The sequence below is a fragment of the Crassostrea angulata genome, chromosome 3 (genome assembly GCF_025612915.1).
Source record: "Crassostrea angulata isolate pt1a10 chromosome 3, ASM2561291v2, whole genome shotgun sequence".
Classification (NCBI taxonomy): Eukaryota; Metazoa; Mollusca; class Bivalvia; order Ostreida; family Ostreidae; genus Magallana; species Magallana angulata.
In genome coordinates this window covers 3,398,610-3,412,979 of record NC_069113.1, presented here as the reverse complement: position 1 = coordinate 3,412,979, position 14,370 = coordinate 3,398,610, and the positions used below count along the sequence as shown (strand labels likewise).

Sequence of the window (14,370 nt, the reverse complement as noted above, 5' to 3'; positions counted from 1 at the left end):
GTAATTATGATTTTTGTGTTGACGTCACGAATGTTGAACGCTGTTGAAGAGCAATGTTACGAGCTAAAATCAAATTTCGCAGAACTTGCTGTTACAATTATAACAATGTTCGTTCGATAATTTTGAACTTTCTCATAGCATAGGATGAAACTGGGATTTTGAGACACGAATAACATTTTCAGACAATGCAGGAAATTAAAAAATGTGAATATAAGCATTAAATCATTATTTTTTGAAAGATGTTACTTAATTTGTGTACACATGTCGTTGAAGTTCTGAGACTTTAACTTTCAAAAACTAATGATTCAACGAGTTTACAGATTTCTGAATTTATAGAAATGAATTCTTTGAATGATGCTTCATAGCAATAGCTTGTTTTTTCTTAAGGTGTACCAGATTTTTATTTTAAACTATTTTTTTTTTTATAAAATATGAAGGATTCAGCTAAAAATGTTTTTTCCCCGTTTTTGACAAATAAAATATATCCAGGATGCCTACAGTAACAAAAAGGGAATAAAATGTTCTCGAGCTCTTTTAATATTTAAAAATACTGATATCAACTGAAACATACACTGTAGGTATAAATTTTTAAAGAGATTTCGTATGAAATGTCGAGAAAATGGTTTATTTTCTACGTAATTCCCATATAGTTTGTAAAATATGAATAGTAAATGAATTTAAATTTGTCTGTTTTGTGCTTAATCAATCATGATGTCTTAATTAATTTCATTGATTAACGCCTTTAAAAGAAAGAAAAAAACTGTTGAAAATAAGGTAAAATTTTCACATTCAATATTAAATAATGACTTATACTATAATGAGTATACTTATACTCAATTCGATATTATTTTACCGAAAAAGTCAAGAGCAAGATTTCAAGAGTATGACTAATGCTGTTTTTTTTATTAAAAACCCAACGTTTTAGATATATTTTGTTAGCAAAAAAGGACCAAAAAAAAAAAACAAACAAGATTATTTACTTATTTTCTATATATTCCATCAAAAATGACAGTTTATGTCAAGATCTTTCATTGTACATGTATATACAAAAAACAAAGCCCTAATAAACCTAATAAACCTTATTGAACAAAGCTTTTGTTATGAAAAATCTTTGAAAGAAGAATATCTTACATTTCCTAAACCTGTAGGGACATTTCTTGACTCTAAGTAGCAGCACATTATATTTGAAAGTAGACAGCTTTTATCACAATTGATAGGTATACAAGCCAGATAACGGTAACATTTAATAATTTGTTTCATATGGCAAACAAATGAAAACAGCAAAATACATGTATAACTTTTCACAACAAATACAAATTGATAACTGCCTAAATAGACGTCGAAACAGAATCAAGCAGATGATTTCATCCTCTTTGGTCTTGTTTACAGCAATTTAAATTTTAGAGAATCCCATGCGTTATGGCACCGACAAGCAGCAATTGGAGCTGAAAGAAGTAAGTGTTTCGATATATATCATCTTTCTTTATGGATTATCGATGTGTAAATACACCTCTGTTTTTAAGTAGGACTTTCTACCGAAATAAATAACCCCATTGTATGTTAACGTTTTGGAAGTAAAATCAACTAAACACAGACGTCAATTCTTTAAGTTTTTGCTATTTTAAAATTTATGTGATAGTTGTAATCGATTCACCTAAAATATAGTTTCAAAACTTTTCTGATCACTAAACGTTTGTCGTAATGTATTTGTATCCATTGTCTATTTCCTAATTGTTCATCTATCTCTCAACATTGTACATTTTCATTTTTTATACGAATCACTGAGGGAATAACAGAATTCGTACATCTTGTGGTAAAAAGGATTTAAGCTTATTCAAATAAAAAGCAATGCATTCTTCTGTTTATTATGAACCATCTAAGGTCATGAAGTGATCAAGTGTCCTTATATATATATATATATATATATATATATATATATATATATATATATATATATATATATATATATATATATATATATATATATTAACGACATGCTCATATACTATTAAAGGGGCATGGTCACGATTTTGGTCAAAAACTATTTTTCCTTTTTAATGTTTACGATGCTTCAGTAACTTAAAGGCATTTTTAATAGGCAAGCACAATTTGAGTGTCATTTGTTGAGTTTTAAGCGAGTTGCAGATCTTGCAATTCTTTGCTATGAATACAAAACTTTTGTTTACATTTTGAATGTAGAAGTGAAAATTCCAATTTTAGACCCAAAATGAAGGTGTTAAACGTTAGGAACTGTTTATTTATGCATTAATTGAATAATAAGATAGACAAATCAGCTTGAAAAAGATTTTTACTGGTATATTGAACCTATGTAAACAGAAACAAGGCACGAGCCTTGTTTACGTGACAAAGAATGGTGAGCCCTTTATCTTGCTTATAACGCTACGACTGACTTTCAAATTTCATTTGATCATTAGAAATACTTTCCTAAACCACTGTAAATAACGAAAACAGAAAAATGGAATTTGACCAAAATCGTGACCATGCCCCTTTAAGCCTTTACATTATTTTTTATCCCAGAGAGATGAACTGGACAGAATTAACAGACCTCGCCCAGTCTGTAGCCGCTACAGGGTCTACCATTGACTGGACCACTGTGGTTGGAAGCAACAGCTTAACGACTCTCGGTGGGCAGGCCTTAACTACACCGGTTAATACACCAGGGACTGACTATCATAATGGGTCTGGGTCCACATTCGACATAGCCAGTCGCCTTACTACCCCCGGAAATGACGTAGTGGTACTGACGGCCGAGGAATACTATGCCCGGGAAGTCTCCCTTAACACCCCGGCGCTGGTCTACACAATTTTACTTCTCATCATTGGACTTCCTGGGAACTTTGTTGTTCTGTATGTATACACCGAGAAATGGGGGAGAAGTTCCACTCGAACGTTTATCCTAGGCTTAGCCATACTGGACCTGGTGAACTGCCTTGTGACGTATCCAATGGAGATCGCGCTGTTGACACGCCCTTTATTGTTTGACTTCCCGGTCCTCTGTAAGGTGACCCGCTTCACAACGTACTGGTGTAACACTGCCAGTGTACTGATTCTCATAGCTATCGCAGTGGACAGGTACCAGCGCATCTGTAGACCTCTCAGTAAACCAATGACGACAAGAACCGCCAAATTCGTCATCTTCTACGCGATGGGCGTGGCTGTTGTGTCCATGTGGCCCGCCCTCGTACTGTATGGAACAAAGAGTACTCCCGTCTCCAGAACAGTTGTCTCAAAACTGTGTCAAATACAAGATAATTTTCATGTCACTGTATACCCATTGGTGTTCTTCGTGTTGCACGGAGTTTGCACTGTCATCATATTTCTGATTCTGACTGTAATCTATTTACTAGTGGGTATAAAGGTCTGTAAACTCCGGACGTTTCGTTCAAAATCGTGCTCTGTGACGTCAATTTCAGAATTCGCTGATGAGGACGATCAACTATACCTGGGAAACTGTAAAGGAGCAAAGAATTCCGAGCTAGAATTACAGCCATTGAAAGGCCAAAAAAACAAACGGCCGGAGAACGGGTCAAAGGACGACATCCCGCCAGCACCGGGCGCCATTAAAGTGGCCCTCAAGACAACCTCCGATACCCTGAAAAAAGCGCAAAAATCCGTGACGGACAAACGCTTCCGACGCGTGAGTAAAACCACCATAATGTTGTTCCTGGTGACCCTGATGTACGTGATCTGCTTCTTGCCGTTTCTCGGGATAGTGTTTCATAGAACGATTCACAAAGACGCGTTCATGATCATGACGCGATCGGAAAAGATGGCGTTCAACGTCATTTTACGTTCCTACCTGCTGAGCTGTGCCATTAATCCAATCATTTACTCATTCTGCAGTGAGCTCTTCAGGAAAGAGTGCACATACCTCTTTAAAAAGCTGTTCCGTATAAACTAGCTATTAAACTCTAAATTTTGTTGATACATTAAATATAAAATATATTTATGTTGATATATCATTGACAAGTATTTTATTTGAGAGAGAGAGAGAGAGAGAGAGAGAGAAAGAGAGAGAGAGAGATTTCATGCATCAACAATATAGCTTTATTGTGATTTATGATATCTCTGGTTCATACCTTTGCCATTATTATACTATGCTACGCTAAAGAGCCCGTTTCACAAAGATTTCCGAAGATGTTTTCAAAGATAGAACTTAGGATATGCCTAAGATATAACTTGGGAAGTTGCTAAGATTTAGATTTTTCATAGCGCTTTCACAAAACCTTCTTTGCAATGACTTTTGTAAGCCACGGTCATATTATATTGTTAGTACTAAATTCACACCCATCATGTTAACTATTTTCAATATGACACAAATGTTAACTTTGTAAGTGAATGTAAAAATTCATTTCCTTATTCACCAAGAAACAAATTAGAAAAGTAAAATGTGTAAATAGAGTATCAACAGTGTAGTGTTTATGGTTATGCACTAAAATTTTGTATACACAAAGTTCACATGCATATACGAGTAATAAACCCGAATGTTTTTTTTAAATGGTACTTTTTAAATTTGAGAGAGAATGCGTTGATCGTAATGTCTTTTTTGTTTTTGGTGCATGTACATATATTTATTTATTTCAAATATTATTCGGATATGACCGCTTGAATCAGTTAAAAACATTAGTCCCAACTAGAACTCCTGTAATTCTTTATAAATAATCGAGTGCATTTTTTGTCTACTTGGTCCATTATGAGTAGCCCGTATTAACATATACAGATATTCTAATTCCTAAATTACAATGTTAGTTGAGAAATTCAATTTTTATGATTTTTCTATATCATACCTTATATTCCAAATGGAATACAATGGTCACATTCAGTGACAAGTAGGGATTTAGAATGGCGATATGTGAAACTTTTGAACTATGCTCAATGTAATACGTGTTTTCTTGTAAAAGTTGATACAAGAAATCATATTGACGCAAGCGTCAAATGGGCCGCAAAAATATAATTGTTGTATGAATCATTGTAAGGGGCCACATCGCTCATCTGAGCAACAACAGCCATAACTCTGATCAAATCACCATTGGGGTATCAAAATCAAAATATTCTAGCAATTAAGGAGGCCGACTTTAGTTTTCATTGCGCAAGTTTTTGCGCATTGTAGTAAAATACAGTGCATACATAAATGAAATGTTTTCGGTATCATTTTTAAATATTTTTATCTGTATTTTGTTAATTGTGTTCAATTTTATAAATGATACCGAATTTTTTTCAGTACCATTTATAAAATTGAACACAATAAACAAAATACAGATAAAAATATTTAGATTTTTTAAGGAAAAAAATTATTTTATATACGATTTTTCCGTTGTATGTTTGGTGAGCATTGCCATTGTGCTTTTATGAGATTATGATAAAATAAACTTTTTTATGAGTGCGTTATAAAAAATAACATAATAGAAAAATTAAAGTAAAAATCTTACGTTCTTGAAAATCTATACGCTAAATTATGCTACCCTCTGGGATATTTTTCTTATTTCTTTAATGAATTCATTATACCATTCTACATTTGTAATAATCCAAATATATAGCAAAATATGGTGCATTTTAATGTTTTGAGATGGCTCCAACTAAATACCAGACAGTAAAACCTAGTACATTTCATAAATAAGGTAGAAAATGATGTTACTAACTACAGTACAAGCAACACGGATCCCGTGTTTCCCGCACCCCGTCAAGGTATTAACTCATCGAGGTAATCGGCCAGGTGAGACAGGTATACCGCGTATCCATCACGGTAAACTCATCATCTGCCTGTCCCCACCACGGTAAAATTATCGATGGAAAATTATTGTATGCAAGCGGAAGTTATCTTCCCCGATGACAAAATTTCTTGCATGTGTATTCACATCTTGATGTTCCAAGGGCTTCCGGTCAAGCAGGATGGCTGTGGGTCAGATCGATTTAGCTTAAACCTGGTTTAGAGCAAGATAGGGATTTATGTAACGTTAGATCTTTATATACGCACTATATGTCTCTTATTTGTGCAAATTGCAGATAGTGTTAATTGATAAGAAGGATTTGTGCACATTTGTTAGCATTGAGCCAGTGAACTGTGAACTCTATTCAGAGGGCCCTCTCAGCCCATTGTCAACAAAGACACCTGTGGTTCTTTATTAAGACCTTATGCTCTGCGAGTGTGTATGTGTATGTGTTGTTTTCCTTAGCGTCCAGGCTATTTGTTGTTAACAATATCCAAATCTGGTGCGAACACCTCTGTTAGCGACACAGCAAATCTGTTGTCCCAGAGTCACGCCATAAAATACGGGAACTCAAATGACAATATAGCAATCCCCGGTGAAATTACTTAAGACAATATTCACTCATTTCTACTAGTAATAATTCAAAATTTAAACAGAATAGACTCTATGGAAACGCGTCTCAGGGCCATTGAAACTCAAATTTCAGACATCAAACAAGTGACAGATTCAATATCCTCTTTGACGACAAAGGTAAATACGATGGAATCAGAAGTGAACAGGCTAAAGAAAACAATGTCGGATGTAGAAAACAGCACAAAAGCTATGAGTGATATATTTGATGATGTAAAGAAAAATTCCGATCTTAAACTCTCTACATTAAGACTAGCTGCAATAATGTAGCCCTCTTTTTTTGGGGGGAGAGGGCTACAACTCCATAGGATCTCCGTAATGGTGCAAGTGCGGGAGTGATTCACTCCCGCAACGATTTCGTCTCAAATCGTTTATAAATGACAACAAGTTGCTGTCCTTTAAAAAAGGACTACAATACGTGGACCATTTGCATGTGTTTCCAACGAAAACGTAAAAGCTTAAGGTATGGATATGTATAGCCCTGACTTTTTATCTCAGAATTTAAAGGATTCATACTTTTAAAATAATTTTGATCTATCTATGAATGAAGTTTGCATGTATAGTATCAGGCATTTGGTGAATTCTACTATTTGCGCACACATTACGATTCGCACTACTTTGTTAACTATGCAGTGACAGCTTTGTGTAAATTAAAAATTTCATATTTTGATGCATTTTTCTTGAGATTCAAACTTTTATAGTGACATAATTATTCAATCATACTTAAATGCTTAAAAAATTTAATCGGGAAGTTCTCTAGCCTCGACTACCTTAAATATATATTTAAGTTACATGTGTATTCGGAAAACAAAAACATATTGCAAATTATGCTATTTGATGCATGTTGTAGTTTCGGCATAACATTAACTTATTTCATAATACTGATAGTTCATATCACATGCCAATCATTTCTTGAAAAGGAATACTTTGTTTCTGTACTGTTTACCGACAACTTTACAATTACAGCGCCTTTGAACTTTTGTGTGCATACGGCACGGAATCCCGATCCCGATTCAGATAAACGTGTTAGCCTGGTTCCCTGAGCTACCCATTACGCACAGGAACCAAGTTAGCTCATGCGCAGGCTGAATTTTCCCCATAGCATCCGGTTTAACATCGCTTATATATTTTACATTTTACATTTGCATTTCTTACCTGAACTCAAACGTTGTAGATGTCTATGACATAAATATAATTAATCCAAAAATATCAAGTATAGTCCATATATCGGTTATTTTACTGACCTTGACCGGTTTTATTTTGGGACAGCCAATGAGAATTTACGAGCGGATCTTGAACTGAATGTAGGAATTCCCCTATTTTAAACATAATTAACGCGGTAAATATAAAATTTCCATTATATACCATTTCCTTAAATGATGTTTACTGATAGAACGAGGTAAGATCGATTATTTACACTGACATTCACGTTATCAAGCCCATCAAAACTCCAAGCGTAAATCCCATAAAATCACGCGAGAACTGTCATGGCTGCTGAAAAAGACGACTGGTAAACATGCTGATGTGTTTTATCTGGTTTTGATTTATATACGGTTAGTTTGTTCAATCTGAATTAAAAAATCATTTTATCCAAAGGAAGTCAAATATAAAATCGATCTTTTCAGACCGAAGTCAGCCGCATTAAAAAATTAATTTTGCACCATTACGGAGATCCTCTGGAATTGTAGCCCTCTCCAGTAAACATCAGATATAAAAAATCGGAGAGGGGTACATTATTGCAGCTACATTAAGACAGGAAACTCGTCAGATAAGAGATCAGTTTAAGGAAGCAATTGACACAATGGAAAGGCAGAGTGAAGACCTCCAGAAATCAGTTGTGGACTTAAAGTCAAGATCAATGCGTAATAATCTTGTCTTCAGTGGCATCCCTGAACACGATCATGAAGACTGTGAAGAGGTCATTCAGAAATTCCTGAAAACCAAGCTCAAGCTAGACAACAACATCTCGTTCGAACGAGTGCACAGAAAGGGGAAACGAGACGAGTTCCGAACGAAACCGAGGAGAATTGTGGCTAAATTCTCATTCTTCAGGGATAGAGAACTGGTACGCCTACAAGCACCATCTTTGCTAGCCAAGGGTTTTCGGTCCACTTTGCTCCCCGTAAACCCTTGGCGGATTTCATTATGAAAACTCTGTGATGTGGTGGCGCTATCTAGCGAGCAACTTGAGTTGCGCCCCTTGCATATTTACATTTTAATCGAATTAAACAACGGGTTATATACACACTACAGTATTAATACAACTTAAAAACATGCTGACTACCGAATGTCGGAACATAATTAACGATGCTATTAAACATGTTAAATACGAATTAAGTAATAACGAAGGGAAAGCACAGAATGTTTTATTCATCGAGTTTTGTAAGGACCGGGAGTGAGAAAGTCGCCGATTTACATGTATATGAAAGTTTTCATGCCATAAAAACAGGTATCGCTGTCGTGAATATTGCGGACCAAAGAAATTAAATAAAACAAAGATCATTGAATCTTTAAAAGCAATAACCATAAGCAGGGACGTATATATACTAAAGGGATAGGCAACTTCTACATTTGCCATGTTTACTTCCCATGCTGATCACGCGAGCCTTGACAAGTTTGTAGAGCTACATGTTCAATCCCAGTAAAATAGATATATGTAGGTTTTAAAGCGATCTGGTTAGACCATCGTTGGAGAAGCACTGTACTCGATTGTTTTCTTTTAAAGTTTATATTTACATGCACTGTGATTGGATCAGCTACTCGCAGCTGCAGCCAATCATAAAGCGGAGCCTGTCACCGAGTTTTCATAATGAAATCCGCCAAGGGTTTATGGGGAGCAAAGCGGACCGAAAACCCTTGGCTAGCGAAGATGACAAGCACCAAAGAAACTAAAAGGATCCAACATCTGGGTTAATGAGCAGTTCCCACCAGAGATAGAGGAGAAGAGGAAGACATTATACCCTGTAATGAGAACGGCCAGAAAGAACGGTCATCGAGTGGAACTTGTGATAGATAGCCTCTACATAGACGGGCGTCCTTATGTGCCACCAGCGTTGACACAGGACGACTCAGATCAGGCGGAATACACAGGACACAAGACTGATTATGCATCAGTGACTAAGGTGGGAATAAATACGACCCCAAAAGCATCCCAAAGGCAAAGATACAGTGAGTCCGACTCGGAATATCAGGACCGCAAGAGAACATGCCGCCGTCGAACACCGAACAAAACATAGGGTCGCGAAGGAGACCAGCCAGATCGTGATCTCAAAATACTGACTCTGAATGTCTGCGGAATCAACAAACGCCTGAAGTATCCGGAATTTACCGATTTAATCGCGCAATACGACATTGTAGGACTAGTCAAAACCAAGACCGATGATTCTGACACTATTCATGTACCTGGTTACACAGTCTTTACGAAAAACCGATGTAAACTAGCAAAGGTGCGATCAGGAGCCATAGCCGTGGCCGTGAAAGATAAACTCATGAAATACGTAAATATTATAAATACTGAGTATAAATATGTATTATGGCTCCAGTTGAAGAATGTTTCTCTTGCTAATATTGATAATATTCTTTTTAGTATTGTCTATATTCCCCCAGAAAATAGTAAATATTCGTCACCTGATTGTTTCTTAGAAATTGAACAAGAACTTTTTTCAAAAAATTGTAACAATATCTGCCTAGTTGGCGACTATAATGCAAGAACTGGTAATTTGTGTGATTTTATAACTTCAGGCGATTTTCTTGCAAATGTGCAAAACTGTGACAATGTATTTCAGAGCTTAAATGAACAGAATATTGTTACTTTTGAAACTTTACAAATACCTTATATTAGAAAAGTTACCGATATGTCATCCAATAACTTTGGATACAAGTTAATAGATTTTTGCATCGAGAACAACATTTTTATTGTTAATGGTCGAATGGGTACAGACAAACTCATAGGTAGCTTAACATGTAAAAATAGTAGCACCGTTGACTATGTATTATCAAGTGCGTCATTATTTTATTTAATCAAAGAGTTTGAAGTGCTAGATTTTTGTAATCTGTACTCAGATGTGCACAATCCAATTTCAATGCGTTTTTCTTTTAATTATGGGGCTCCAAGTAGCGAACACACACCGAACAAAATTCAGTCATCCGTAAAATTGTGGTCAGCTAACAAAGCCAATGATTTTCCAAAGAATATAGAACAATGCGATATAGAAAGTTTACGACGTCAGTTATATTCAATGAAACAGGCCCAAGAAAAGAGGACATTGATTCCGTAATGAATAAGATATGCGATTTTCATAATGCAGCAAAACTTTCTTTCGGTACCAGAAACAATAATAAATCGAAAGGTGGAAATAATCTAAACCATGGTTTAATAAAAGTTGCAAAACGGCACGAAGAAAATTCCATTTAGCAAAGAAAATCCACAATAAATACAAGTCCGATGAAACCAAGGCTTCTCTCAGGGTAGAGAGCAAATAATACAAGACAACTCTAGACCGATGTATTAAAGATTACAAAGCCGATTTATCCCAGAAATTAAAAAATCTTCGCAGTAAAAATAGTAGGGACTACTGGAAAATTTTAAATCAATCAAGTTTGTAAATGCTCTGTCAATATTGATGATATGTATGATTTCTTGCGTAGTATGAATGAAACTGAACACACCGATAGTTATAATATGGAGCAACCAAGTTTTGAGTGTGAGGAAACTAGTTGTGAGTTTCTTGATAGTACTATTACAGAGGAAGAAATCCTCTCCGAAGTTAAAAAGTTAAAAAACAATAAATCTCCGGGTTGTGATCAAGTATTGAATGATCATATTGTATCAACTATTGTTATATTTTTACCTTTATATGTGATGTTGTTTAATATTATTTACGATACAGGAATAGTACCTGATGAATGGTTAATTGTTATAGTTAAACCAGTGTATAAAAATAAAGGTGACCCAACACAATCAGAGAATTACAGACCTATTACTTTGTTAAGCTGTCTTGGAAAACTTTTTACAAGCGTTTTAAACAGTCAACTTGAAATGTATTCTGATGATTTAAACTTAATTAGTGGTTGTCAGTCTGGATTTAGGAAAGGATATTCTACTCTTGATAACATTATATTATTGCATTTTTTGTCACATACTTAAATGCATTCTAAAAAGACACTGTTTTGTGCTTTTATTGATTTTAAGCAAGCATATGACACTGTGTGGCGTGAGGGTTTATGGTTTAAAATTCATAAAAGTGGTATAACTGGCAAATGCCTTACATTCTTAAAAAACATGTATAACGGTATCAAGTCAAAAGTAAAATTGAAAGACGAAACTTCACCTTTTTTCTTTTGTAACCTTGGCGTACATTAAGGAGAAAATTTATCACCTTTTTTATTTTCCATGTATATCAACGATATAGAAAACTTTATGAATGAGAGAAATGTCAATAGGTTAAGTAGTATCACAAATGATTAAGAAGAAGAGTTGCTTGTTTACAGTAAACTTTTTATTTAATTTTATGCTGATGACACTGTCATACTAACAGAGTCGGCTCAAGATTTACAACATGCGCTCGACGAATTTTGTATATATTGTAAATACTGGAAACTTACAGTTAATGTGAAAAAAACCCCCAAAGTTATGATATTCTCCAAAGGACCTCCTCCTAAGTGCTCATTTATGTACAATAATGATAAATTATAAGTAGTTACAGAGTATAACTACCTAGGAATAATATTTTCCCGATCTGGCTCGTTTTGTAAAGCCAAGAAACACTTGTGCACTCAATCCCAGCAAGCTATGTATGGCATTATTAGAAAAATAAGATATTTTGACATGTCCATTGATATTCAATTAGACTTATTTGACAAGGTTGTTTTACCAGTTTTACTATACTCTTGTGAAATATGGGGTAACGAAAATATTGATGTTATCGAGCGTGTACATTTAAAGTTTCTTAAACACATACTTAACTTGAAAAGTAGTACCCCCAGTTTTATTGTTTATGGGGAGACAGGTCGTTTTCCATTATATATAACAATTTATACGAGAATGATTGGATTTTTGGGCAAAGATGATGTTATGCCAGGAGAAAAAGTTATGTAAAACTATGTATATGTATCTTTACAATTGTTACATTAGAGGTGAAATCAATAAGTGGCTAGTTTGTATAAAAAATATTCTTGATAGCTGTGGCTTATCCTTTGTATGGCACCAGCAAAATCCTGTTAACATGAAATGGTTAGAAAATATTGTCAAACAAAATCTTAAAGATCAATTTGTCCAAAAATGGAATAGTGAATTAGATAGTTCGTCAAAAGGTGCTATATATCGTATTTTTAAATATGATTTTTGGTGTGAAGACTATTTATTAATACTACCACGAAAATTAAGAAACTTGTTTGTTAAATATAGAACTACAAACCATCACCTCCCTATAGATATTGGTAGGTGGAACAATACTCCACGTGAAGACCGCAAGTGCGGCTTATGCGAAGCTAATCAAAGCGATGAATTTCATTATGTTTTTGAATGTAGTGCACTGTCGCATGTAAGAAAAAAATTGTTTAGTAACTATTATCTTAAAAACCCAAACATCTTAAAATTTAGAACACTTATGTCATCTTCAAATCATGTATTACTTATGAACATGTGTACTTTGATTAGAAAAATATTTGATTTGGTTGGTCATCCTACCTAACAACTATAACAAACTCATTGTTTACCTTATTCTGGGTTTTTTTTGTAAATCCTGCTTTTCTTATACTTTTGTATATGATTGTTCTGCACCTCATGTATAATTATATGTTATGAGTGAAAATAAATAAACTTGAACTTGAACTTGATAGAGGTTATAATTGAAAAATGGGTACAGCAGACTTAATATACGATTTGGCCTCAAACATAGCCTTTTGCAAACATCGAACATTTTCAATATTATACAATATTTAGTTTATATATATTAAAAAAAACTGCAAATTTCATAATCACCATTCTGTAAGAGTCTTAATTATCTTACACGATATCATTAAAATATTTAGGTTTTGTTAGGGATATATAGTAAAGTAGTTAGTATACGATAAAAAATTGGATTTTTGACTATTTGATTTACTCTAAACCAAAAGACATCCGATAAAAGTTTTGTTCTTTAGGTATTGTAGAACAGGTTTACATTAAATTACTTTCGGTTAACGTGGTTTTCCTAGTGAAAAATTGACAAAATTTCAATTAGTGTCTTTTCTAATACAATCATGTTTATAGCCATTTATATTGAAAATGCATTTGTTGAAAATGTTAGATGCGAGTCCTAGTGGTAACGCAGAGGTCTTTTTAGCTCACCTGAGCTGAAAGCTCAAGTGAGCTATTCTGATCACATTTTGTCCGTCGTCCGTCTGTCCGTCCGTCTGTCCGTCTGTAAACTTTTCACATTTTGAACTTCTTCTCTAAAACCGCTTATCCAATTTCAACCAAATTTGGCACAAAGCATCCTTATGTGAGGGCGAATATAAATTGCAGAAATAAAAGTCCGATCTGTATTCAAAGCGGAGAAAACCTTGAAACTGTAGAGAAAGGGGGGTGCATTTTTAAAAATCTTCTTCTCAAGAACTAATTAGTTCAATTCAACGTAGTTTAGCATAAATTATCCTTATGGGAAGGAAAATGTAAATTGCAAAAATTAAGTGCTTATTCTGATTCAAATCTGAGTTATTACGAAAATAATAATAAAGGAAATGCGTGTTTCAATCAGTTTAATAGCTTCGGGCTCGGCATACGGTAAGAATTACCTACGGTAAAATGGGTAGGCAAGACTTGGTCTGAGCAAAACAAAAGATTGGCAAGTATTAATCTGCCAATCTCATTAAAATTTCGGGATATTTGATGGACCAGTATATTTGTATTCGCTGTAAATATTGCTGCAAAATAATGCGTATTTGGAATTGACGATTGCCGATCTGCCCCGGCTTTTATTTTGCCACGGCCCGGGTTTGCATACCCATTTTATCAAGACTCGTATTCCAT

General features: G+C 34.5%; 1 protein-coding gene across 1 annotated transcript; it reads left to right on the top strand.

The window, feature by feature from the left end:
• Positions 1–367: 367 nt before the first annotated feature.
• LOC128177999 (neuropeptide S receptor-like) lies at positions 368–3,937 on the top strand. Its single transcript, XM_052844950.1, has 2 exons — positions 368–1,454; positions 2,539–3,937. Exon 2 carries the CDS (start codon positions 2,543–2,545, stop codon positions 3,920–3,922), a length of 1,380 nt encoding a protein of 459 aa, XP_052700910.1. The 5' UTR covers positions 368–1,454; positions 2,539–2,542; the 3' UTR covers positions 3,923–3,937.
• Positions 3,938–14,370: the final 10,433 nt, after the last annotated feature.